This window comes from Corvus kubaryi, unplaced genomic scaffold (genome assembly GCF_017639235.1).
Source record: "Corvus kubaryi isolate FWS band 111438036 unplaced genomic scaffold, C.kubaryi_AGA036_p1.0 split3-73, whole genome shotgun sequence".
Classification (NCBI taxonomy): Eukaryota; Metazoa; Chordata; class Aves; order Passeriformes; family Corvidae; genus Corvus; species Corvus kubaryi.
In genome coordinates, this window is record NW_024582091.1 from 28890705 (window position 1) to 28916570 (window position 25866).

The 25866-nt window shown below is 38.5% G+C and overlaps 2 protein-coding genes across 2 annotated transcripts; one reads left to right on the forward strand and one right to left on the reverse strand.

Moving 5' to 3' along the window:
• The first annotated feature begins 33 nt into the window (after nt 1–33).
• On the forward strand, nt 34–20920 carry KPNA5 (karyopherin subunit alpha 5). Its single transcript, XM_042016718.1, has 14 exons — nt 34–155; nt 2196–2329; nt 5149–5250; nt 5333–5432; nt 6207–6301; nt 7099–7230; nt 7501–7589; nt 8753–8852; nt 10459–10622; nt 11680–11758; nt 12740–12865; nt 13713–13840; nt 15492–15670; nt 17258–20920. The coding sequence occupies exons 1-14, from the start codon at nt 140–142 to the stop codon at nt 17443–17445; spliced, it is 1632 nt and encodes a 543-aa protein (XP_041872652.1). The 5' UTR covers nt 34–139; the 3' UTR covers nt 17446–20920.
• FAM162B (family with sequence similarity 162 member B) lies at nt 20907–25519 on the reverse strand. The gene is made up of 4 exons (XM_042016726.1): nt 25304–25519; nt 24768–24879; nt 21708–21816; nt 20907–21493 (listed from the first exon to the last, which is right to left on the reverse strand). Exons 1-4 carry the CDS (start codon nt 25419–25421, stop codon nt 21377–21379), a joined length of 456 nt encoding a protein of 151 aa, XP_041872660.1. The 5' UTR covers nt 25422–25519; the 3' UTR covers nt 20907–21376.
• Nucleotides 25520–25866: the final 347 nt, after the last annotated feature.

The following is a 25866-nucleotide window of genomic DNA, read 5'->3' on the forward strand; positions in this document are numbered from 1 at the left end:
AGAGCCTGCTGGGAACGGCGGGCCCCGCCCCCCGGCCAGTGCGGCGCGCGGCGGGGCGGCGTCCGCCATCTTGCATCGGTGTCTGCCGCCAGTGCGGAGCGCTTCGGAGCGGGGATCTCGGGCTTGGACGGCGCCGGGCATGTCCGCCGCGATGGGTAAGGAGGGAAAAGCGATGAGAGCCGGCGGGTTGGGGCAGCAGAGGCTGCACCGCTTGTGGGGCGGGGTGCCCGGTGCAGTCGGGCTCCCCGGCGCAGGCCGGTCTGCCCCTGGCTCCGGCGGGGCATTGCCCGCACGGCAGCTCGGTGGGGGCTGGGGCGGAGTGTTCGCTTCCTCCGGCAAGAGGGCTCTGCCCTCCTCCGCCTTCCCTGCCCTGCTGCTGATGGAGGGAGCTTTCCACCCCTTCTGCTGGGGACGTATGTGAAGAGCGTCGCTCCTCGCTGTGTGTAGCCGGGCAAGGTGGGTGGGTGGCTGTCCGGCCTCTCGGGCTGAGAGGTCAGTCAGTCCTGGCGATCTCGGACTGGTCAGTCCTTGCGGGCTGGGCCGGTGCGAAGCCTGTGGGCATTGTCCGGCCGGGCGGGGAGGGGGCGGAGGTACCGCGAGGCGCCGTGTTTAGGGAACCTCGTGTAGACAAGGAGGAAAAAAAAAACAAACTAGTGTAATAGGTCTTAGACTATGCACAACAAGTGGGCGCAGTGCAGGATATGATGGGTGGAGGGCTTTGATGTTAAAACGGGTGTAGTTTTGTAGGACAGAAGTGCAGGCTTGCTTGGATCTAGATGCAGAAGGTGTGAAACCAGGGACTTCCAGTCTTCTTGCCCTTACGGTGTCTATATCAAAAGCCTTGCGGAGGGAATGAAGCTATAAATTTCTAAGCTTTTCTTTTTAAAAACAGTTTTAGACCTTCCTTCCAGGTGACCTTCTGTAACTCTTCATAGAGCTGGTGGCTGGGTTACTTTAAATGTGCATTTCTCTTGTTCATTTCTTGGCCTGACAGTTTCATTGGCACAACTAAATTAGCAAGGCATGAACGATTAAGAAAGGGATGGTGTTCTAGGACTAGGTAAGCCAGTAGCATTGTTGGGAAAATAAAGTTACATGACTGTTGTTATAAATTTGCCTTAGACAGTGGCACACTTAGCGTTGTTATGCAGAGATGTCAGTAGTTTACTCAGGTTCTTGTGAAGCAGGCTGCTGAGTCCTTGGGGAGTCATCTTGATGCTTAGTGGTCCTTGGTACTGCTGATTAAAAAAAAGAAACCAACAAAACAAACAAAAACCCCAAATCTACAGCTCCGGAGCTGTAGTTTACATGTTTTCTCGTTATAGAAGAATTCCAGACAAGTGCTAGTTTGTGTAGAGTTTTGAATCGTGTTTTTGACAGTTGTTTCTCAGATGAAGGCTTCAGTTCTAGCTTTAAAAAAAGGTACCACGCTATTAACAACCTTTTCCACTCAGCTTGATCATTCTGGTGACAGAATCATGAACTATCACTTTTATCTTCCCACAACTGAAATACCTGAAGTGACAGTCAGATTCTAAACTTCTAAGTCCATTAAAAGAGCTGGTAATTGGAGCGAGACAATAATTTTGTTAGTTTAAAATGAAAAAGAGTATGCCTGTCTGGGTGCTACTGACCCTTAAATTATTTTCCTGCACACAGTTTAGAAGGAAAAGCATAGCTCTTAGGTTCTGTTATGTTTGTGAGATAGTGAAAGTAAATAAACAATGCCATAAGGTATTAAATGAAGCAGTAATTACTGCAGGTTTTTGTGGTGATGTGGTGTGTCACTGTGACAGGTTTTCTTCTCGGGTTTGTCCTTATTTATAATACATTTAATGTCATCTTTATGAGAGGAGGAAGAAAATTTGTTTGCTTGCTGACAGTATCAAAATTTAACAATGTAATATCTTTGCTTTTTGTTTTTCAGTTTGCTTGTAAGATGCATGGTTTCTTTTTACAGTAGCTTATGTGCTTTAATGATGTATCTGATCCTTGAGATGAACTGTAGTTCAATCTGCAGTTTGGAAATGCCTATCTAGGCACAGGTTTTCTGTGATTTCTGCGTTAAAGATTTTTGTTGGTGAACTGGGTATTGCAAATAGATGCAGGAATATATAGCGGCTGCTGTAGATATTTTCATAATACAAGAGATGGCAGGTTTGGTCTTTTGGAGTAATTTTGTATTTTTTCAATAGACAACATGGCAAGCCCGGGTAAAGATAACTTCAGAATGAAAAGCTACAAGAATAACGCGCTTAATCCCCAAGAAATGCGCAGGAGAAGAGAGGAGGAAGGAATCCAGCTTCGGAAACAGAAAAGAGAGGAGCAGGTAAGCATCTTGGTGAGCTGTTCACTGCTCAGTGCTTGTGGAGCTATATTCAAGGGCCTGAAAGGACCTGAGCAGACTTACCTTCTGGAGTAGAGTCCAGGAGTGCCAGGTTGAATGTCTCTTTTCTTTGCAAGTGTGGGAAGCATCAGGCATGTCTCAATAGGATCATAAAAAAATGAACAGAAGCCCTTTTAAGTTACTAGGGCCTACAGAGGAGAGAGCCATGACTTTTAACTTTAATTCATAGTCTAGGTTTAAACATGTGAGACTAGACTGAAAGAACACTCACATTTCCAGTAAGAATTTGAAACCTTGCATTCTCTGCTAGAGCTGGGGTCAGAAATTTTCTGTATGAAGGGAGAGGATTATTTTCATCTTTGATACCACGCTTCAAATTGCCCAAGAGCTTTTCTACACTAACTTAATAAAGTAGCTACCAGTTAGTGTCCCTGAACTATTACATAAACATTTGCAGTTGTTCTCATTGAATTTTTAGTGATCAGAATACATGGAATATTGTATAATTTGTTTGTCATAGTTCCAGTTGGCAAAATGTTTAGTAGTTTCTTGCCAGGAAGGTAAGGCATGTAGTTTGGTTTTGTGGTTGGTCTAAAGTGGATGAGTTTGTCTCCCACAACCTAGAGTGTCCCAGGCTCTGATCTACAGTCTGCTCTGAGGTGGGAACGCTTACCCTGCTACTGGGAAAGTGGTGCACGGAAAAAGAATTTCAATTATTTGGGCAAGAGGGGTAAGAGTCAGAAGTGGTATGGTACTGGAGCACTTATCTGTAAATGGGTAAGTGCATTGCAGTTCCTGCTGAAAGTTTTGTTTACATAATTTGTAGTAAATGCTCCCTAGATAAATTATGAAAATAATGGGTGTTTCCTCTCCCATGCTGGCTGCTGTAACAATGTTACGCTCTGCTTGATCTTAATTTGTTGGACTGGTGTTTTTCAGCTCTTCCTGAACTGGGGAGGAGGAGTTTATGCAGGGAGATGAGACTGCTTGTGCTCCAGAAGAAGCTGTAACTGGTAGATAGACCAAACAAGTTTATTCTTTTCAACCAAGAGCTTCTGGGTCCTTGTTGAGTGCTAGAAAGAATGGCTGGTCTTCCAAAAGTGGAATGTTATTTCTTCTTCTTTTGTGGATTTAAATGGAATTAAGCCTCATCTGCATTCAGGATTCTGTAGGTTTTTTGTGTCCAGAATTATGCCCAATCCATAAGAACAAGGGAGAGAATGCCTTGGTTTAGGTTGCTGTTGAAATAGAGCTGGATGTAAACATGGAGTTGTTCTGCAGTTTTGGACATGTACAACAGCAGAAACGTAGGTCTGTAGAGATCTAGAGGGGCAAAATAGCCAGGATTTAGTAGGTGGTTTCATTATTATGCTTACAGCTGAAATCTTAGTCAATGGACCAAGAGTCTATAATTTCTTTCCAAAGGTACAAATGTAATATTCTTAGAATTGTTGGTTACAGTAGTTGTAAGTGTAGAACTGGAATAAAGATAAAAATTTAGATTTGGTTTCTGAGGTGGCTGGTGTGGGGTCTGTAGCTCAGACCCAGGAAGCTGTGACCAGTCCAGAGAGATGGTCCTGTGAGGAACCGTCTTCCCGGGGCCCGGTGTCTTCCCTCAGCCATAGCCAGAGTGCCTGTGCAGAGAGGCTGTCAGCTCTTTAGTGCTTCTCAGCTCGTGATTTCAGCTCTTGCTCTGCGGGGCAATCTCCAGGCCAGACCAGGAGGAGAGAGACGAGGAGACTCGTATAGCAGTTCCGCATGGGGCAGCTTTATTAGTCTGCACCCCGCGAAGGGGAGGCCAAGGACGAGCTCTCTCTGCTCTCACAGAGGCAGAGGGCTAGATCTTATAGGGATACAGGGAGTGGGTGTCAGAGGGTAAAGGCCACTGGGTTACAAAGGATCTGCATAGGGTCTCCAAGAGGATTCTGGGTCTGTCTTCTTCTTACCATAACTGAAAAGTGGTTGCCTTTCCAGGGGAGTTCTGCTGGGAGGTTAGGCACTCTCCTTATCTCAGCAGGCCTCCCTCCAGGGCAGAGGCTGGGCATACCCCACAGGTTTCTAGAAGGAAACAGGGCAGTGTGAATGTTTTGCTTGTATGCCAGAAAATGAAGAGGCACTCATCGAACATAGTTTATTAAATACTACAGTGCTGGTATGTATTCTGAGCATAGGCAGTGTGTGCAGCCAATTGTAAAGCAATTTTTGGACATAGAGAATGTTTAATATTACATAGTTTGAAAGTTCACCTTGAAGCTACACAATTTCTGTCTCTTCTGTATGAAAATTATGTTTCTGGTTTAATCTTTTTTCAGCTGGGTATAAAATACAGGTGCTGCTTAGTAGTCTTCTGTAGAAGGGAGGAATGCAATGTGCTGAAGCACAAACACTGCCTATGTGTTGGTGACTTTAGCCTATAAACTAAGAAAGGGGAAAGTAACTTGTAGAATACCATTCCTTGCTTAAAATGAATGCTAATTATAAGGGATAAAAGACTAAAAGCAAAAAGATCTGTAGCTTCTTTTTCACGTGGAAGAAATTATGGATCTTTATAACTAGTAAGAATTTAGTTCTAAATGTCTATCTGAAGTGTTGCTTTACAGTTTATCAATATACATGATAGTGTTGTTCTCCTTTATGTTTTCTAAACTTTTGTGTAGAATTCACCTTGCATGGGTGAATAGGAAGGTGAGTAGTTAAAGTTCTTTGACTGGTATTGGTGAAAGCATTTCTTCAAGTGTATGCCATCAGTACCCATGCTTTGGTAAATTCTAACGTCTCCCAAACATTTCCCCTTTGTTCAGCTGTTTAAACGCCGAAATGTTTCTCTTCCGGGAAATGAAGAATCTATGGTAGAAAGCCCAATTCAGGATCCTGACGTCAGCTCTACTGTACCTATTCCAGAGGTAAGTACTTTAGAGTGTGTTTAGAATGTTACCTATTAGTGTGCATAGTACTACACATAAGAAATCCTCCTTTCATTTTTAGGAAGAAGTTATTACGGTAGATATGGTACAGATGATTTTTTCGGATGATCCTGATCAACAACTCACAGCAACTCAGAAATTCAGAAAATTGCTCTCTAAAGGTAGGTAAACATTGCCTGGTTTTTCTATTTGCTTCCTTCTGTGTTATTATGAATTATACTTAGAGTCAGTTAACCTTTAGTTACGTTTTATTTTAAAATAGAGCTTGCAGAAACTTGTAGTTCTGTTTATAAAGAAACTGTGCCAAATCTCTTCTGAGCTAATGGCTAAATACAGAAATCTTCATTATTTCAATGTTAAGCCTTTCAGACAAAGTAAAAAACAAGGATGTTTTGATTGAGGTGTCCAGGGCAGTAACTAACTGCACGTTAACATACTTAGAGTAATTATTGCAGTGATTCAGCTTTTCATTCCCATTCTGTTCTCAAGTGGAAAAAATTACATGGCTGGCAAAGAAGAGTTGTAACTTGTTTCTGTTGGAGCTGTAGAACATGCAATCTTAAGTTGGTGCTGGTATGTGTATAGCATGATAGGTAAAGGTGTGCTTGGTCTTTTTAAAATAATATCCAGTCATAACTGCTCTTCCACCAACCTGAGTTATTGGTTGAAGGAACAGTGTTTTGTGATGTGCTACTAACGTGCCAATGGATAATAGTATGTGTTACTGTTGTTATATGTAATAGGGTATTTACTAAATTGTATCTCGTCATAAAGATCCTGCAGTCTTCTCAAGTGAAAAGTTTGTAACGCCTTCTTTTGGAAATGATTGAATGAAATTATGATAAGACCTACAAATCATATTCATGGTTTTTGTCATACTGAAAAAGTAATTTATTTGGTCTTTTTACACGGATATGTTTGTTTTTATTCCCTAGAGCCTAATCCACCTATAGATGAAGTCATTCAAAAACCAGGAGTAGTACAGAGATTTGTGAAATTTCTAGAGAGGAGTGAAAATTACACTCTGCAAGTGAGTTTGGCTGGTACTGATTGGGGGTTTGGAATGGGATTAGAAACCTTCCAAAAGAGCTTTGGAAGGCACATGTTGTTTTGTTTGGTGGGGGTTTTTAGTAACCAGATATAATTATTTGTCACCACTGAAGCCATATATTTTCATTATTGCTGCTAAAAATGTGGCTTAGCTTTGTGAATTTCATAGTAGTCTTTAGGGTCATGTATTCATCTGGACAAAAACTTGGGTGTTGAAAGCAGAAGATGTTCCAAGAGGATGAACAGAGTGGTATATTAAGATCATCAGCAATGATGTGTGAGCAGAATCTGTGTCGTTAATGTTGAATATATTGTAGTACTTTTCAGCTGAAATCTTAGGAAAAAAATTGTGGGAAACTGAAAGGCTTGTTTGAAACCCTTTTAGAAAATTTTTGAGAAATATCTAATTAATGATAGGAGTAACTAGTTCTGTCTGCTAATAGCAGTTAGTCCTTGTGGACATTTGTACTAGAAGAATTAACTTAATATTGGGTAAACAAAGGGTATTTGTACTAGTTAATAGTGATTTGAAATCTTTCTTAGTCCTGTAAGCCAAAACCTAAAAATAATGTAGTTACTGAAGGTTCTTACTAAATAGAGATTTTGTCAACACGAGGTATTTTATTATATAGAGTACTACAGTAGTAATTGCATTTCAGTGGAAAGGAAAAAAAGTTGGAAAATTAACCTCTGAAACTCTTATGTCAAACTTCGTGTCACGATTTTAAGTTTTACTGCTGAGTTGTTTAACATGGTTGTCTTTGTGTTCCTCAACAGTTTGAAGCAGCTTGGGCTTTGACAAACATAGCGTCTGGAACTTTCTTACACACCAAAGTTGTAATTGAAACTGGAGCTGTTCCCATTTTTATTAAGTTGCTTAGTTCAGAACATGAAGATGTACAGGAGCAGGTAACTATCTCCTTGAGGGGCTTTATAACTACTTAAAATTCGGTAATGAATGTCTTTTTTGGGGGCTGTTGGTTTAGAGAGGCTTTGAGCCCCGTTTGCCTACTAGCTAGTTGATCTGCCTTCAGGAAGATAAAAATTTACTGTCATGGTATTTTTTCCATCATGGATTTCTTTTTCTATTCTGTAACATTTGCTGTAAAAAATATAGATTATCTGTGAAAGTTGATTTGCAAGCATGTATAAATTCACTTGGATGATTTTCTTTTTAAGGCAGTGTGGGCTCTTGGGAACATTGCTGGTGATAATGCAGAATGCAGAGACTTTGTTTTGAACTGTGGAATATTGCCACCTCTCCTGGAGTAAGTAAAGTAAACTAATACTATAATATATTGCACATGTATAGATAAATGAAAACTTCAACTTAGAATTTACTTGAGAAGAATATAAGTTTTTTTCTAAATTGAGAATCATAACGATATAATAAGAAGCAATTTAATATTTTGGATTACACGAGCTTCATGCATATCTTTAATTAATTAGTCCATGATGGAAGCTTTTCGATGTTTGCAAAAGGAGAGAAGTGTTATTTCACAGGTATGAGATTTCTGTATTGTGCAAATTCTGTGTTGCCAGATTTCTGAATGTATAGGGTAGGAGAAATGGTTTAATTCCCACTTGTATTTGTATGATTCCATCTGCCTGCACAACAGGCTGTTTTCTCCACCTTTGTCCAGTAGCTCCAAGCTCTAGTCTTCTGTTTATCCATTTGCTTGTTGACATGAGTTGACAGAGTAGTTGTCACATGAGCTGTGTTCCACTAGAAGATTTCACTAGGAATATCATTCCAGCATTTACTATGTGCTTCCCATAGTATCTTCACCACAGGGGAAAATCTGTGCAACACAAATGTTGTTCAGTTTATTACCTCTTGAAGTAATAAAATGACTTAAAACATTTGTAAAATAGCTTAGAATAGCAGATTACCTTCACCGAGGGTTTAAAGAATTAACATTTTAGACATTTTGGTATGTATCTGAAAGTGAACCTGATTTTTCAGGTGTTGAATCTTTTATGTTCTGTTTGGCAAAAGCAGAAGGAATGCATTAATTTTTTTGTAAGGACTTCAAAGTTTTAACTTTTTTATGGAACTATTTTTATTATTATTAATTGCATTCTCTGAATGAAAACATCAAAGTTCATTCAAAGGAGGGTTGCATCTCCTAGCCCCTTCTAAAGATGATCAGAAAAGTTTAGTTGAATGATTTTTCAAATAAGCAATTGCTTACTTTTATGCATGTACATTATTTGGGAATGAGACATCCATGCAAAATAATCTGCTTAGATTCAGTTGATTTTAAGAAAATAGTTGCAGCATATAAGCTATGAAGAGAAATAAATTTAAACTAGTGACCAATAATAGAATTTCTGTTCTTGATTTGATGTTCTGTTGGTAACAACAGACATAAAGTTACTTAATTTTAATAAGAAATTACTTTCTTTTTGTTATTGTTGTCTCTCACAGATTGTTAACAAATTCGAATCGTCTTACAACAACTAGAAATGCAGTTTGGGCTCTCTCCAATCTTTGTAGAGGAAAGAACCCACCTCCAGACTTCAGTAAGGTATAGTAAAGTAGTAATTTTGAGAAATCAGAAAGCTAAAGCATACTTAAATTTGTAATATTTTATAACAAACAGATTCTTTGAATCTGGATGTAGACATAGATTTTATGTTTTTAATGTCATCACACAGTCTTGCCCATCTGTTGTATCTGTGAAAAATCATCTACTTTGGCACCTATCAGCAGTAAAATCACATCACTTAAAAACTTGAGACTGTAGTCTGATGCAAATAGTCATACACTGGTGTGAAGTGATGGACAAATTATACATTCAGCACTAAACTATGTGGGGCTGTATTTTCTCCAGAACTGTAGTAGAGAATGTGAGTTATAGTTGAAGCTTCCTCAAATTTTTTTTTGTTCTATTATTGTGAGTGCATGCTGCATGAATAAAATTCTGAGTTTCCTGCTCTGTCAGATGCAGTTAGATCAGACTATGATGACAGAGAAAGCCTATATGCTCTCCCCTTTTTTTTCTTCTTCTCTCTAGTATGTGGCTATAAAGACTAGAGACTAGTAGGAGTTTTAGCTTCTTGTTTTCAGTATGAAATTAATTTCTGGTACGGTCAATGACTTTAAGAGCGCTGGACATTGGATATTCTGGTAGAAGAGACTGAGGTTAAACGACTAAAGTTTAACTAAAGTTAAACTAACTAAAGTTAGTCTGGAGAGAGTTTACTGCATGAGTTAGTAATTACTGTTACTGCTACTTATTGAAGAAATATTAACAAAAAGGGGGGATTTCTGATGTCAGTTAATTGATCACCTCACAATGACTCTGCCTAAGCTATATCCTTTACTAGTGTTTTGTTCTGGTAGTGAAAAAACAAGATTTGTTGCTGCTTGAGTACAAAACCTCACAGGAAAAGGATGCCCTATAGGCAGCTGCTAATAAGAATAGGTCCTCTGCTTTTTGCCCTTTGCAACAGCAGCAGTTGGACACATAACAGAGGCTGAATTTGCATAACCCATGTAAGGTAAAGAAATAAGTTCTACAAAGAATATGACATTCCCAGGCTATACAGCAGAAACCTGTCAGGTTCCAAATTGTGTCAAGATGGTCTAGTTCATTTGGCTCTGTGTGGAAGTTACGGAGATTAAGGCCAGAGGGTACAGCAGCAGTGAGACCTGAAATGAGACGTTGCTTGTTTCACTGATTCAGTGAATGTTGGGTGCTCTGTGAGTTACTCTGAGTTGGTTATTACAAATAACTGCCAGTACTCCTACAAAGCCAGCAATAAAAAAATCCCCTTTAATACTTAGAGATTCTGTTCCCTGAATGATTAAGAAAAGCATCAGTAATTCCTGATCATCTGGTTACCTGTAAAAGCAGGTGTTTTTTATTTAAGCTGAACAATTACCTACTTAATAGAGTATCTCTCAATAAATATGCTGTGAATCAGAATTTATCCAATTTGCTGGTTTGAATTGGATATCTGGTTTAATCAGAAAGTTTTCCACCTGGGTCCTCATTCATTAATGACCTCGTGTACTTGAGCAGTAAATAGTTTTGCACATTTAAGCCATTGCAGAGTGTTCTCTGAAACTTGGAAAGTACACCTAATTTTAGAACACCTAATTTTATGCAATATTTTTCTTTAACCTAGGTTGCTCCTTGCTTAAATGTTTTATCAAGACTGTTGTTTAGCAGTGACCCGGATGTATTAGCAGATGCTTGCTGGGCCCTCTCTTACCTTTCAGATGGTCCCAATGATAAAATTCAAGCTGTTATTGATTCTGGAGTGTGTCGAAGATTGGTAGAGCTGCTTATGTAAGTCTTCTTTTCACCAAATAAGTGTCTTATAGTACTGTTAATGTTAAAATTGAGCTGTGTTTTCTCATGTGAAGTCTTAATTTATTTTTGTGAAAACTGATGAACGTGAATTCAGTCTGAAATCTTTTAAGCTGCTTGCTAGGTTGCTCAGCTCCTGGAATTATTCCTGACATTGACAGTGAAAAAAGTTTTCTCCAAAGTATTCCTTTTTATTCTTTAAAATTTAATGCAGGATTTCATATACATAAAGGAACAGAAGGGCGAAGACCAATCTTGAATTGTAAATTAATTCTTTTTTTTTTTAATTTCACTGTTGTACTTTCCTTTGTAGGACATATAATTGCTATACAGGCAGTTCTTGGACTCAGCGAAGTGCAGAGGCAGGCTAGAGCCACTTTTGAACTGTTGCAATATATTTGGGTTATGGCTCATTATGTTCCTGGAAAGGGAGACTAAATGCCTGTGTTCACATGGAACTGCAGAGTAGGTCAGGGACAGTAGTTCCCAGCATGGACAGCTCGGCACGCTTCCCTGTGAAAAGCTCATTTTTATAGCTGTCAGGAGAGGGTAAGATTGCTTTCTTTTCCATAGAAGCTCTAGGACAACTGAGTAATTTCCTTCCCCGGCACATCAGGCAGCTTAATATGGATTTCATGCGCTGGCTTCTAGGATTACAGACTCAAAAAAGGGGGAATTTTACTTACTAAAACTACTAAGCTTTAGTATACATCTCATAACACCCCCTCTGTTTCTGTGACTGTTGAATGACACACATTCTAGTATCATATTTAATAATACTTGAGCTGGGCGAAATGGATCTGCTGGACAGATTGCTCTAAGTTGTGTTTTCCCATAGAGGTGCTCAGTCTTTGAATCAGCAATTCTGTTGTAGGGTTGCAGTAGTCAAATTTGGCTAAACAGGGGGAGAGTGCAGTAAGTAATACAGTGTTTTTGGTAACTAAATATTTAGCACTGGAAGTAAACCGTTTGCTGAAAATGCAAAATTAATCTTTTAACACTTGGTAATATCAAGCAATATAATATTTGTCTCCAGGCATAATGATTACAAGGTGGTATCCCCTGCATTAAGAGCAGTTGGAAATATTGTTACTGGGGATGATGTCCAAACACAGGTAAGACTAGTTGATTTAAGAAAATTATTTGGCAAGACAGAATTTTGTAAAAACTTTGACAAAATACATGGCCAGTACAGGTATCTGTGTACATTGCTGAAAGAGGCTTTCTAGAAATCTCTGTTGTTGATTTGATAGTTTAGGCTTCTATTTTAAGCATTAAGTTAATGCAAGAATGAACTTTTGGTTTTTTACAGCATTGTGTGTAGTGGATTGCTTCGTTTCTGTATGGTACTTTGACTGTTGCTTGTCTTTTTTGTTTGTTTTTTTTTTCCCCCTCCTTACAGGGGAAAAAAATTCAATTATTTATTATGGTTCCTCTTTTTTCAGTCTTAAAGGCAGTCAAGGTTCTCACTTCTAAGCTAAACTTATACTTGATTTTACTGTGAATTTGTATGTGATAGTCTTACTGATGTAATTTATTCTAAAGATCTATTTTATTAATTTTAGGCAATGGAATTGATTTTGAAGCAATGCAGGAAACAGCAGGACAGGTCCTACTTTAAAAAGAATTCTGTCTAAAAGGCTGACAGCAGTAGTGTAAAGAGAACATAAGGAAAAATGTTAATTGCATAATTTATGAGCTCTAGAAGAGAGGATTTTGCTAAGGAAGTAAATGGAAAACCTTTTCTCTTAAAAAGTTAACAAATAACTGTACAAATTAGATGTCCACTTGTCAGTTATTTTGACTTACTCATATTTTAGCCTTAAGCAGCCTTACTTAGTTCCGCTGTTTTCAGTCTTTTGGTCTGAACTTAATTGAAGGCAGATTCTTTCAAATTGCTGGATTGTCTGGTCACACACTACAGCATTGGACACTTTAATTTTGCAGGATATGACATTTTGTATAATATAAATGTGTTGCAAAATCTTTTGAAGTCCTCTGTAAAATGCTTCTGCATTTTTTTATATATATGTATATTGCACAAGGATGTATATATATATAGTACAACCCAGTTTTCAATTTTTAAATTATTTTAGGTGATTCTAAACTGCTCTGCATTACCGTGTCTCTTGCACTTGCTTAGTAGTCCCAAGGAATCTATCAGAAAAGAAGCATGCTGGACTGTTTCTAATATAACTGCAGGAAACAGAGCTCAAATTCAGGTAAAGCCTGGGAATTTGTTACTTGGTTGGTTTTGTTTTCATTTTGCTACTTCACTTGATTTTCCTTCACAAGGAGATGTAAACAGATACTGTATTGACACTGTATTATTTGTTTTAGTCCTGACTGTCTATAATTTTATTTAACCTAAATGTATTCTTCTAAACTTTGAGATACTATTTTGAATAGAAATAGCTGTCACAATTTGTACTACAAATTTGTCCAGTGAAAAGTGAACCAGTTTGAAAATGCTGAACATTCGCTTGGATAAAAAACCGGCATGATGTCATCAACCCTGAGTTGTATTCTTCTGGAAATTACTGCATCCTGACTATTGTTCCAGGTGTCTGGAGCTACCTGAAAAAAGGTTCTGATCCATAAAAATGAGAATTCTGAATCAGAATACATACTCCAAAATGATTTTTTTCCCCCTTCTACTTCAATCAGAGATGAAAATGTTACTTCCTAGATGTGATTTAAAACATGTCATAGTCTCTAATTACAGACATAGTCTCTTGATGGAGACTTCAGACCTCAACAAAATGGCTTGATCTTCAGTTCAAACACTCCTGATGTGTTGTATGATTTTTAAATGGGCCAATCCAGTAAGCTGTGCTCTGCCCACCAGAAACAGAGAAGTAAAAACCCGCAGGTATTCTGGTGGCTGCTACACTGCAATGTTGGAATAGTTCTGAATTTTAGTTTAGCATTTCTAGTTTGTATGGCACCATCTAAACACAATATTCTTTGCTTTGATATCAGCAGGCATCACTAATTCTTGTGGTTAAGGCTACTAGTGCTCTGAAATCTTTATTAATTGTTGTAAAATGTTACAATTTCATCTCTTAGGCTGTTATAGATGCAAATATTTTTCCAATATTGATTGAAATTCTTCAAAAAGCTGAATTTCGCACCAGAAAAGAGGCAGCATGGGCCATCACTAATGCAACATCAGGAGGAACCCCTGAACAGATTAGGTAAGCTTGTGTATGTTACTATTTTCTCTGCCTAAGGATCTTATATAGGGCATTTGGATTTCTGCATTTGAATCTTGACAGTCATAGCAACAAAATCCTAAACATAGCCTCAATTCCTTGAAACTCTGTACAGAGACTAGATGTAGAAATTCAGAAAAATCTTAATAAATTAATCAATACTGCTTTGTTTCAGTGGTGTTGCACCTAAAGCTGTCACAAGCTTATCTTCCAGAGCTGATATTACATAGTCAAATACAATTGGAACAGTTGATGAACAGTAGTTTCAGTGTTTGAAAATGGAAAACTTTGGGGGGGGTTGTTTAGATAACTTGTGCAGTGTAGTTTTATATTTGTGGACAGACTTCAGGGACTTTAGTGGTTTCTTCATGTATTTTAAACTCACTATAAGTATTATTTTAAAGCAGATATCTAAACTCCTTGCTCAGAACTGAGTTTGATTAAACTTTTACTGTCAGTAGCTATTTATATGCTGCAAAGATAGGACTTCCTGAATTTCTAGAATAAAATACTCTTTGGTTTCTCTGAATACTGTCAGAATAATGATCACTTTGAATCAGTAGCTGATAATTTGATTTATAAATTACTGTATTATTTGGAAGCCAGAACTGAAAGATATGTGATAACTTTCCCCAGCAAATTTGGGAGATCTGTTGCAAGAAGTACATTCTTATTTATAATGTAACTAATCCTGGTTTTCTTACAACTACTAAGTTATCAGAGAGATAACAGGGATAACAGAGGAAAGTGTCTTGGTTTTTAAAATTTAAATTCTATTTTAATTGCTTATATAATGTAACATTTTAAAATCTAGAATTTTAAAAGAAAATTTTAATTCAGGATCTTCAAATAGTAGATGTGCATATTATACCACAACAATGGCTTCTCATCAAAAATAGTTATATTATTGGTGTCATGAAGTTTTAGTCCTCCTAATGTCCTCAAGGTATTACTGCCTAACTGCAGGGATAGTTTTAAACCACTGAATTAAACTATATTTAGGCAAACGTTGTTGTCTTCATTTTACTTACATACTAGAAGCAAGGACACAGGTTATAACTTGAAAAAGTTCATACACAATTTTTTTCAAAATTGGGAAAAGGAATGGGATACTCAGAATCCCAGTATTTTTGTCTTTGTATTTACAGTTACATCCTTCTCTTTATAGTAGGTGATGCTAATACTTAGCATGGACTGCTAGTGTGGATTGTGTTAGCACAGAGCAGTGCCCAGTGTTCTTACAAGTATCTAATGTGCTTATTGATATTTTTACCACTAGAAAATTTCGACTGCCTGAGAAAATAACTTCCTGCTAAAATTTTTTTCTCTTATATTCAGTTAAACCCACCTGAAGATCGTAGGTGAAAGAAGTTAAAAAGACTACAGATTTCACACTCTAATTAGGAATATACATATTAACTTTTTTTATTAGGATAAGTTTAATATTTTTTTCATTTTGGGCTAAGTTTCTCTTTGTATTGTTGCATGTTTTAGAAATTTTTGTTGTTTCAGCCACTTTTTTTAGCAAAAATAAGTATCAGTAGCAGTAGACGGGTATATCAGAATAAATGTGCTGGATTATCAGTTCTTTTCCCCTTCCTCTGTTTTTTTTTTTTTTTTTAATGTTATAAAGGTATTTGGTAGCACTAGGTTGTACCAAGCCTCTTTGTGACCTCCTGACTGTGATGGATTCAAAAATAGTCCAGGTGGCTTTAAATGGACTTGAAAATATTCTACGTCTTGGAGAACAAGAGTCAAAGCAAAATGGAATCGGCATTAATCCTTATTGTGCCCTCATAGAGGAAGCGTATGGTAAGGAAACGCTTCTTGTAAAACTGCCTGAACTTCCTTATTCTAGGCTGTAAAAACAAAACCATTGTGAGTCATTTTGAAATTTGCAGGTAAGTTTTAATACAAGAATTACTCCAAGCATAAGTAGACATAAAGTATCACAAGTAAGGCAACACGTAGGGAAAAGTGGTTAAATACAGAAAATGTCTGGGTGTTTGTCTGCGGTCAGTTTGAAATGTCCCTCTAGAGAAACATTCTCAGAAGGGTTTAACACAGGTGTCCCAGTCTACTGGGACCATGCTTTGCGTAAGTTTATCAGCCATTCCTAAATAAATTTTTAATACTTTATGTAATACATAGTCCTGTCTGGTACAGTTTCATTACCAACAGGGATGTAAGATCAGGGGTTTTTAAATTAATCCCAAAGTTGGATCACTTTTTAATATAGTAAATATCAGTAACAGCAAAATTAACTTCAGATCATAAAACTAAATAAGTTTTTACTTTTGCAAGTATTTTGTTTAGCTTTTTATAAAAGTTCTTGAATTAAACCACTATGTAAAAGCATACTATAAAAACTAATTTGTGGAATATCATGACTGGATGCTTTTGATTTGACAAAATTAGTGTTACAATTGGCTTATAATGAAACTGGCAATCTTTATGGAGAGTTGGCTTTTTTGTAGCTCTGACAAACCAAAATTGGCAGACATTTGTATTTCAGAAACTGCTAGTAACAGTTCTAATTGACCACATTATATCTGATTAGATGGTACTAACTTTCTGTAAAGCATTCTTTACATCTAAATTCCTTGTTACAGAGCTCAATTTCTTTAATCAAATGCATGCTTGAAGAACTGAGCAATTAAATGCATAAGAGAAATAAGTACTGAAGATCTTAATGGAATTTATTGTGTTGCAGATTTTTGGTCCATTCATAATTTTAAGTATTGACTCTCTAGGTTCTCTTTTTTCCTTTAGCATTAAGCATAGGGTGCTGAAGTTGTAGAATATAAGTTCAAGTAAGGAAAACAGCTGATTATATCACCCTCATTGCTTTGGCCTCTGCAGTCACCAGAACGGTTCATTTGAGCTCTTTCTAATCCAACTTAAGTGAAAACTACATTATCTTAAAAAGCTAAACAGGAGTTTTGTATCAACCTGACTGACTGCCTAGCACTTAATTCAGCCAACAGAGCAGAGGTTATGTCTTCTACTTGCAAAATGGTAAGCTTTCCAAAAGGTAGTATCTTTAAATATTACAATTAAATTTGAAAAAAGATACCAGACTGTGCCCAGTGACAACTCCATGAGTGAAGATAGAATTTAGAGTTGGGGAAGACTGAAGAGTAGAAGAAAAGAAATTGGGATATTAGTTTAATTGAAATGCTTCTAGCATAGTTTTAAAATGAGTTTGGACAGCAGAAAATGAAGACTAGAAATACATGGGTTAGGAAGTTAAGAACCAGTGATATGAAATTAATTGAGGTGACTTGGGATAGCATCTTTTTGTCTTAAGAAGTACTGCTATAATATAAGCTGTTTCCATTTGAATTCATCATTCATTTAAGCAACTAGATTTTTAAAAATGTTCTGTTTTTAATTTAGGACTTGATAAAATTGAATTTCTTCAGAGGCATGAAAACCAGGAGATCTACCAAAAGGCTTTTGAACTCATAGAACATTATTTTGGTGTTGAAGAAGAGGACTCTAGTATTGCACCTCAGGTGGATGAAAGTCAGCAGCAGTTTGTGTTTCAACAGCAGGAGGCTCCAATGGAGGGGTTCCAGCTCTAAACTACTGAAGTGAATATAAGCGTAAAATTTAAACACTTATACGGTTTGGGTTTTTTTTTTCTCAGAGGTCTTTTCTTTGTGGCCAAAGTTAGAGGAAAAGCTGAATATGTTTTGCAGAAATAGATGAAGAAGCAGCTCATGCACTTTTATGTATTGTGTTAGAGACAACTGTTCTCTGTTTTGTATTTGTGTTCTTCATTATCTCTTATGTACAGAAAACAGCTGTGAGTAATCATGTCTAAAAGCATTAAATGTGATTTAACAAGAGTTTAGCTAAGACTTGGTAGGATTTTAGGTAGTAGTTCTGAATTTTTCATGTAGTCTCAAACTTCATATCAGCAATACAGTTACTGACAGTTGAATTTTTGGCAGTAGGCTTGACTTGCCCAGTCTCTATCAAATCTACCTCTTGTATTGAAGCAGAAACATTGCTTCAGAACTAAGGCATGAAATAAAGATGAGCTTGTAAGAAGCTGAATTGGAATGTGAAAAATATTTATTTAAATTGTGAAACTTTTATGCATTACTTACTTTACAACACACTGTTGGAATTTATTTATAAAATGTATTTAAAGACATAATAGATATACATATATAATGCTAATTACCTAATATGATATTGAATATATGAAAAAGTTCTTTCTTAATTATGTGGGAAGATGACTATTTCAGAGGTTTTCAAATTGGAATCAGCAGAGACCTTGCTGGTCATTTGATGTTGGCTCTGTAATGAAAGCTGCTAAATGGCATTACAAGTCAGCCACAACTGCAGTACTTTGCAGTGGAAGCAGCCACTGCAGTTACCACAAGAAGGCTGCAATTAGGAATGACAGAAGGGTGACGCACACAAATCACCAAGCTGATGTTTTACAGCTGTCTTCTGTCAAGATGTGGTAACACCACTTTAGTTTGAGAAACGTTGCAATGTTTGCCTTTTAGTACAATAGCTTCTTAAAAGTTTAGACAGTAGGTATTTTTGATCAAGTATGCTACTGCCACTTGAATTGTTCCTTAGGTTAATGAATTCGGTTTGCTTTTGGTAAGACAATAGAAATACTGCAGTGAAGAATGAATAGTGAATCACTCCAGTTGAAGGAAAAGGTTGTTGTACTGTAAATAGCATTAAGTATGTGGACACCAAAACTAACTAGAAGTTATTGTCATCTAAATATTTAGGCTCTACAATATACAGTGTTTGCTGTTAAACACTAAAAGAAATAGAATTCTAATATTTACGTTAACAATTTTGAGTATGGAAAAATGTATGCTCTGCTTTGACTTGCATATAAGTAGTGTTTCTGGTGTATTAGTAGTATATCTCATTTGGAGAAATTAATACTTTGGGTTAACTCTGAAGTATTGCTATTTTTTATTACCTGTAATTAATGTATTAACATCAAACTCCTGGGTTAAGTGAAATCTGTGACATATGAGAGCATTTCATGCTTCATAAAAAGCTGCAATTTAAACTTCAAATCACTTACCCACGGCACTGTGCTTGTCACTAAAAAATATTTTAATGCACTGAAAAATACAGGTTAAAGGTGGTATCATTTACAGTACCATTTTATATTTAGAATTTTTTTTACATGCAAGTTAAGATTCTAAGATGTTTCACTTTGATGTTACAGCAATATATTCTATATTGTAATTGAATGTGGGACTTGAAGTGGATTTTCTAAAATTAATGGTCAGTTTTGACTAAGATGTAACTGGGAGGGAAGCAACCTCCCTTTGAAGTCTTTTTAGTGGAAGATAGAAGTGTAAGAAGTGTATATAGGAGTGCTGTTACTTTATGAACTCTGAACAATGAGATATTTTAGCAAATGACACTTTAAACCTAGATTTGTACAGCATACAACAGTTTTGAATAGTGTGATAATATTGAGTACAGCTGCCAAATTTTCATATAATGTTAGGTGATTGTACTTAGGCCCTTTTTACTCTCATAGTTTTAGGTTTTCGTACACCAACCTTCATTCTTTCCCATGGTCTCCCCACTCCCCATCTATCAAAGAACAGGGTAACAATCATGGAAATCTACCAAGATTACTAGCAAATGCTGAATTTCAGTGTTCTAGTGTAAGAAAATTATTCAGGTAACAGGGTATTCCTTTGTTTCTAACAACCTTGTTTTGATAACAACCAGCTGTGCCTGCTTTTTATTTGGAGAACCCTGTAAAACTACGTTTATAAGCCTCTCTTATTTAAACCAAATCTGAACTATGAAAATCTTAATTGAAAGACTTGAAAATGAAGAAAAGAGGGGACATTAAAGTATTACATTTGTTTTGAAAGAATGTCTTCAGTTGTGTGGATATATTATTCTATCTGTGTGGACGGTTAGTGACTGCACTTTACGCATTTAGACAAACTGTTTCATGCCTCTGATACGTTTGAATGGAACAGTTTGAAAGGGAACTAAAATTGATGGACTTGGGATAATGAAAATCCTTATTTAAACTCAACATTTGGTTTACCCTTAAGTTGTTAAAAATTGAAGATTCTTTAAAGGATATACATACAGGATGGCCTCTCCTATTTTATCACTGGGTTTATATCATACTTTGTTAAAAGCACATTAATTAACAAAATAAAACAAGAGATTATGACATAAGGTCAGCTCTGGTGTACTCATTTGCAAGTAGGGGCATGATTATGATGATGTTACCTAAACAGATGAAACCAGTATGGAGAGAAAAACAAAATAAAACTGTGATACTAATTTCTCTTTTGAGTTTGGCATTTTATATGCAATCTGAAATGTCCCATCAGTTACAAAGTCTGTTTAAAAATACAGGGGTTTGGGTTTAATTAAAAGGGTACCATTTGTTCTGCTTAAATGTGAATACTAACTAGCTAATCTATGCAACTATGCAGAGCATAAAATTTTTTTTATTAGTTCCCTACTCTTGTTACACTGAATCATATCTAATTCTTTTGTCATTGCACTTTTGTCTGAGGACTGGTTCAATACAGCTTTTTAATTTTCTAGTATTTGCTTTACACACTGTTGCTAGCAGCAATCAGAAAATAGTAATAATGTTGGCACAGAAATGTTAGCTGTAGAACAAGTTTGCAACTGGAAACTATTTATTGTTGGGCCTGTCTTTAAAAAAATAGTAAAGATGCACTATTGTCTTTCTTCCGTGGTTAATTCTCAGTTGGTTTAAATTTATTAAATTGTACAACTAGAATTTTTGTAATAGGTCTGCAAATTGATATGTGGACTTAATTGTGACCTCAAGATTTCACTGAAATCTGGAATGAGAAATTTCAGTTACTTCTGGCGCAATGTCTTCATATAATGTGTGGAAGCTAAATTACCTGTATTAACTTCAGACAGTAATAGTGCACCTTTAAATCCAGGCCAAAGGCCCTTTACTGTAACAGAACACATATAAGTAGTATGCAATATTATGGAATGTTAAATCTCCAAATACCATACAGAAACCAATAAAACCTATTTTACAGATGTTTATTGTATTTATGTAGTGATTCAATAAGTGTTGCTTCTTAAAACTAAAAAATGCAAGTGCCATTTTGAATACAGCATTGATGCTAATGGATTCAAACTGGCAGATTTGTGCACTGAAAAACTGCACTGTCACCAGACAGAAAATTTCTTGGGTTTAAATGTTTTGTGGTTATCTGATACCTGATATTCTTAGGAAACTACCTCATCTCCTTTAAAACTAAATGCTTTTAATCATATGCAAAACATTCTAAATAATTTTAATTACATGCAACAAGTACCCTAAATATTTCCCTAATGAAAGAGACCCTCCCTTTTTTTTTGTGATGCTGTAGTTGCCCATATTGGCTCCAGAGTGTGCATACTTCAGTTGTCCATTTAGGGGTGAAACTCACTAATTGCTCTCAGCAGCTGTTCATTTTGCTCTTCCGAGGACATTCAGCATTTCAGAGGAAGTTACTTTGTCTTCGTCTCCGCGGCCAGCGCAGCCTCCGCAGCCAGTGCAGCCTCCTTCCGCCACTTGGCCTTCTTTGCCAAGTTCAGGCTTGTTAAGGACTCGTGACGTGCAGCAGCCTGAGGAAGTAACAGCATAGGAGTAAGGATGCGCCTGGGGAAAGCTACCCAACCTTGGGAATGGGCAACAACCACTTATCTGCTGGGGGGGTGGCAGAGACTAGGTTAGCTAAAACTCAGGCAGTTGTAAGCTGCTGCTCTTGGTTTAGGTTTGTGTGCTTTTCACAGAAGCCCATCATTTTAAAGTGTGCTACTTTAAAAAGGTCGTACTCACCTTCTTAGCTGAAGCAATCATCGCAAAACAGGCAACAATTGAGAGACCAATCATGATGTAACAGGCTTTCACTCGAGCTTTGTTTCTTGCCTTGTCTAGCATCTCTGGCCTGCAATTAAAGTGGTTGAATTGAGTCACTACAAAACGGCAAAGTATCTCTTCAAAGCACTGCAGACATAACATCACAGTTTAAAAATAAATATAGAATTAGCTTCTGAAACAAGCATCTTCAGCTTGCTGTGGTTCGTTATGTATCAGCCATTTTCTGATGCTAATCCATTTCTCTTGGAAAAGCAACATTTAATGGATTTAGACTGTTTGGGGTTTTTTTTAAGCTGGAAAAAGAAAAATTGTTCAGGCAATAAATGTTTGCATTTCAGTGCTTGGGGTAAATAGACCAGAAATCATACTTTAAACTCTAAATGTAGTGAAAATTAAGGGGGGTTATCTATTTAAAACAGATGGAGATGTATACGTGGTGTCAGATGGATGAAGTAAAAGCAAGTTCCCTTTATTCAAAGTTAACTTTAGAAATCAGTTACTGCTATATCTAACCTGTTCAGGTGGTGTTCTGTAGGCTAAGGTCTTTACATCCTTGGATTCTTGATTAAAGCAGAGTTTGTACTGCTATGAGTTAGAGGTTTTAGTTCTTTATTAAAGCAGCAGCCCGACAGAAAGTGGGCAGCTGATGTCAGCCACCTCACTATTTCAGGAACGCACAAATAAACAAGAACAATCTACAGGATTATTTTTGCTGGTCATCAAAGGCGAAAGTAGTGCAAACTGCCCTCTGTTTGGCAGTAGTTGGTGCAAAGGAGGCGTTTTACAGCCCGGCAATCTGCCTTGGTACAGCTCCCATTTCCACCCTCCTCTCTTCCGAGCTGGCGGCGTGGCCCTGAGAACCAGCAGTACAGGAAATCGTGCAAATTGTCCCAAAACGTTCAGCTAAGTCTTGTTCCAAGTCAGACATTATACTTGGGAGTACAGTTTTTAAGATGTTCATAATAGTATTGGCTGTGCACCATTTTCCTTTCATAATTCATCATGGGAATGCTTTATATATATATAGATAAATATATATTTGTGAGATATAAGTACCTGTTTTATACGTATGTATAAACCCACAACTATATGTGTAAAAAGAATAGTTGCATAAGGAATTGATGTTGTGTTCTAAGTAAAGATGGTGTAATGCTCTCTTTCCTCCAAAGCACCTTTAGCTTTACTTTAGAGTAGTGTGGTGGGATGGGGCAGAGCTGGGGATTTTACGGTGCCTGTGAAAGCCTGCACCAAGGCTGAGGGCTGCAGTGCTTCTCTGTAAGGTTCAGTGTGGTGGAAGAGGACAGGTCCCATGAGTGGCAGTGCTGTGCCATCCCTTCCTTGCCAGCACACACTGGAGCACGTTGTGCACGCTGTGTTTCTTGAGCTGACTAACAATGCCTGCAGTTCTAAGGACCTGTTTCTGGTTTGTACAGTGATAAAAATCATCTTCAAAACAAACTGTACATCAGACTGGCACGTAGGATCATTAATCCAATAATCCATTTGTGGCAACAAAAGCAAAACCATAAATGTTATTAGTCTGATGTATTAGCCTAATTATATTTCACAGCACACTAATTGAAACTCCTCTGAGGCAGATTTTCACTTTCTCCCTGCTTTCTGCATGTGCTTTAAGGAAAACAGACCTCACAGCGTTCTTCTCTAATTGCATATTAGGGGCTTTGCTATTCAATCCTTAATCAAGACTCCAGGTAAACCTCTGCTGAAGTCAGCAACAGCTGAGGTTTTTTTAAAAAACAAACCACAACAACCTTGAATAAAGACTGTAGATTTGTTTCATAGTACAATCTTCAGCGGTTAGATTGTGTTCACAGGTAACACCACCTTGCAATTCTTTTTTTAACATGAATTAAAACAGTGCCACAGTTCAGCTTCAATATCTCACAATTAACTACTTCTAGTATATTACTATTTATGGTCTTAGAGTTCTAAAAATACTTTGCTCATCCAGAAAGCACGAAGTGGTGACACGCACTTGCCAGGCCAGAAAGGAGTGATTTTTGTGCATGTGTATGACTGGCAAATGCAATGTGTCTTTATAAACAACTCCCAACGACTTGAATAGCGTTTATAGCTTCTGAGACATCTGAACCTTCATCTAGAGGAAGATGGTGAAACTAAGCGCAAGAGAGGTTAGACTGTCCAGAAAGCCACTGTCCAGCTCAGCAAACTCCAGTGAAACTGTCAGGAACCAACAAAAACAGGCAGAGGATGTACCTGTTGCTTTACACAGCTCTGCACACTGCTTATTCTCAACGTGTCACCCAAGGCAGGGACATACTGTTATGATAAAAAGTAGTGTCCTGGAGAGATGTCTAACATGCTATCTAACATCGTAAGAAAAGGGAGCCTTAAGCATTAGAGGGGTTTCAGGAATTTAGTGACTGACTCCCTTAGGGGTTGCTAATTTTCAGCAAGTCAGAGAACTGTAAAATCCATGTGGTTTTGGAGGGAATGGACCTTCAAAGATCATCTAGACCAGTGCATCAGCAAGAATGGGAGACTGAGGCTATGTCAAGTACTCAGTTTTCCTTGATGAGGGATGCTCCTGTCATTACCTCCTTCCCTATTTTTCCTCAAATTCTATAATAAAAAATAATTTTTTGTATGTAATCATTCAGTGACAGCTCCCTTAGAATAGTTTATGCAAGCTATAAACAGAAGATATTGTTTACCAATAGCATCCTTCTCTGATTGCACGTTAGGACTAAGCAAAACAAACAAGCCAGTACATAAATGTAACCAAGGCTGTCTATTCAAATGGAGCCAGTTCTTAATCCCAGGCTCTAGGGACTCCAGCAAGGAACATTTTCTCATCTTAACCTCTAACCAGGACAGGAAATTCTCTTGCCCTCTAATTTTTTTCCAAGTCTCAGTGTTGTAAAACTGACTGTTTTAAACTCTGTGGAAAAGCTTTAATTTTTCCACAGGATCGGGATCACACCACTGCTTTCCCTTCAGCTCCATGTTACCCTTGGACAAGGCCAGCGCACTTACAGGATCCTCAGAGGAATCTCTTCTTCTGTCTTGAAACGTCCAGTCCAGAGGAGGATTTTTTTGTCAAACTTCGAAGGTTTGTAACTTGCAACCACCTTGTGAGCCTGCTCAGCTTAAAGAGTAGGAAAAAAACCCACTTTGTAAACCGTGCACTACGAGAGAACTACAACTGGTAGTAACGGGTGGAAGGGAAAAACCCTGCCCATCCAGGTATTTGGAAGAGTAATTTAGGGATCAGACCTTCAGGTCTCGGCTACGCAGTCACCTCCGCGCAATCTCTGGAACATCCCCGCATGCAGCGAGTGTTCCTGCGGGTCTGGTTCGACCTCCCCGCTGCCCGCGGGTGTGGGTACCCAAGCCAGCAGGAGAAGCTCGGGACCACCCGAGCTGCGGTGCCACCGGCGGGCCTCCCCACCGGGCAGCCCAGCCCGGTCCCGAGCCGCCCGCTCGCGCATCTCCCCGTCAGCCCCGGGACGCTGCCGCGGGGCCGGTCCCGGCCGCTCCGCTTCCCCCCGCCGCGGCGGGCAGCCCCTTACCGCGGGTGGTGCCCGGGCTCCGGGCGGGATCCCCGCCGGCCGCGGCTCCCCGCGGTGCGGGCGGGCGGAGCGGCGTGGCGGACAGCAGCCGCCCCGGGCGGAGGCGCGTCGACAGCATGGCGAGGATGGCGAGGAGCGGCAGGACCGTCTGCTCCGGCCGGCCTCTCTGCCTCGGCCGGACCCTCTGCCGCAGCGGGAGCGGCCCCGGCCCCGGCCCCGGCCCCGGCCCCGCCCCACCCCACCCCATCCCGCCCGCGAACCCTTCCAGCCGCGCCCGGAGGAGAGGCGAGACGAGGCGGGACGGCTGCCGACACCCGGCGGGGATCGGTCCTCCGGAGGAGGCATCCTGCTCACCTACCGCGGTCACGGATTGCAACTCTAGTGTGGAAAGGTCAGCGTCCAAGACAAAACTCGGTTAAAGAAACAGACGCGGTAGTTCAGCTTCATGTTAGGACGTGCAGCTGCTGAAGTGAGTCCTGAGGAGGGCCACAAAAACGACCAGAGGCCAGGAGCACCTCTTCCGTGAAGACGAACAGAGAGCTGGGGTTGTTCAGCCTGAAGGA

Bases quoted from the DNA above. Each gene is read 5' to 3' on its own strand.
- FAM162B (XM_042016726.1), bottom strand. From the start codon at position 25,421: ATGCTGTCGACGCGCCTCCGCCCGGGGCGGCTGCTGTCCGCCACGCCG. The intron at 21,817-24,767 runs GTAAGTGCGCTG...CTTTAATTGCAG, and splicing joins GAGATTCCTCTGAGGATCCT to GCCAGAGATGCTAGACAAGG. The intron at 21,494-21,707 runs GTGAGTACGACC...TTACTTCCTCAG, and splicing joins TGATTGCTTCAGCTAAGAAG to GCTGCTGCACGTCACGAGTC.
- KPNA5 (XM_042016718.1), top strand. The intron at 5,433-6,206 runs GTAGGTAAACAT...TTTATTCCCTAG, and splicing joins CAGAAAATTGCTCTCTAAAG to AGCCTAATCCACCTATAGAT. The intron at 15,671-17,257 runs GTAAGGAAACGC...TTTTTAATTTAG, and splicing joins CCTCATAGAGGAAGCGTATG to GACTTGATAAAATTGAATTT.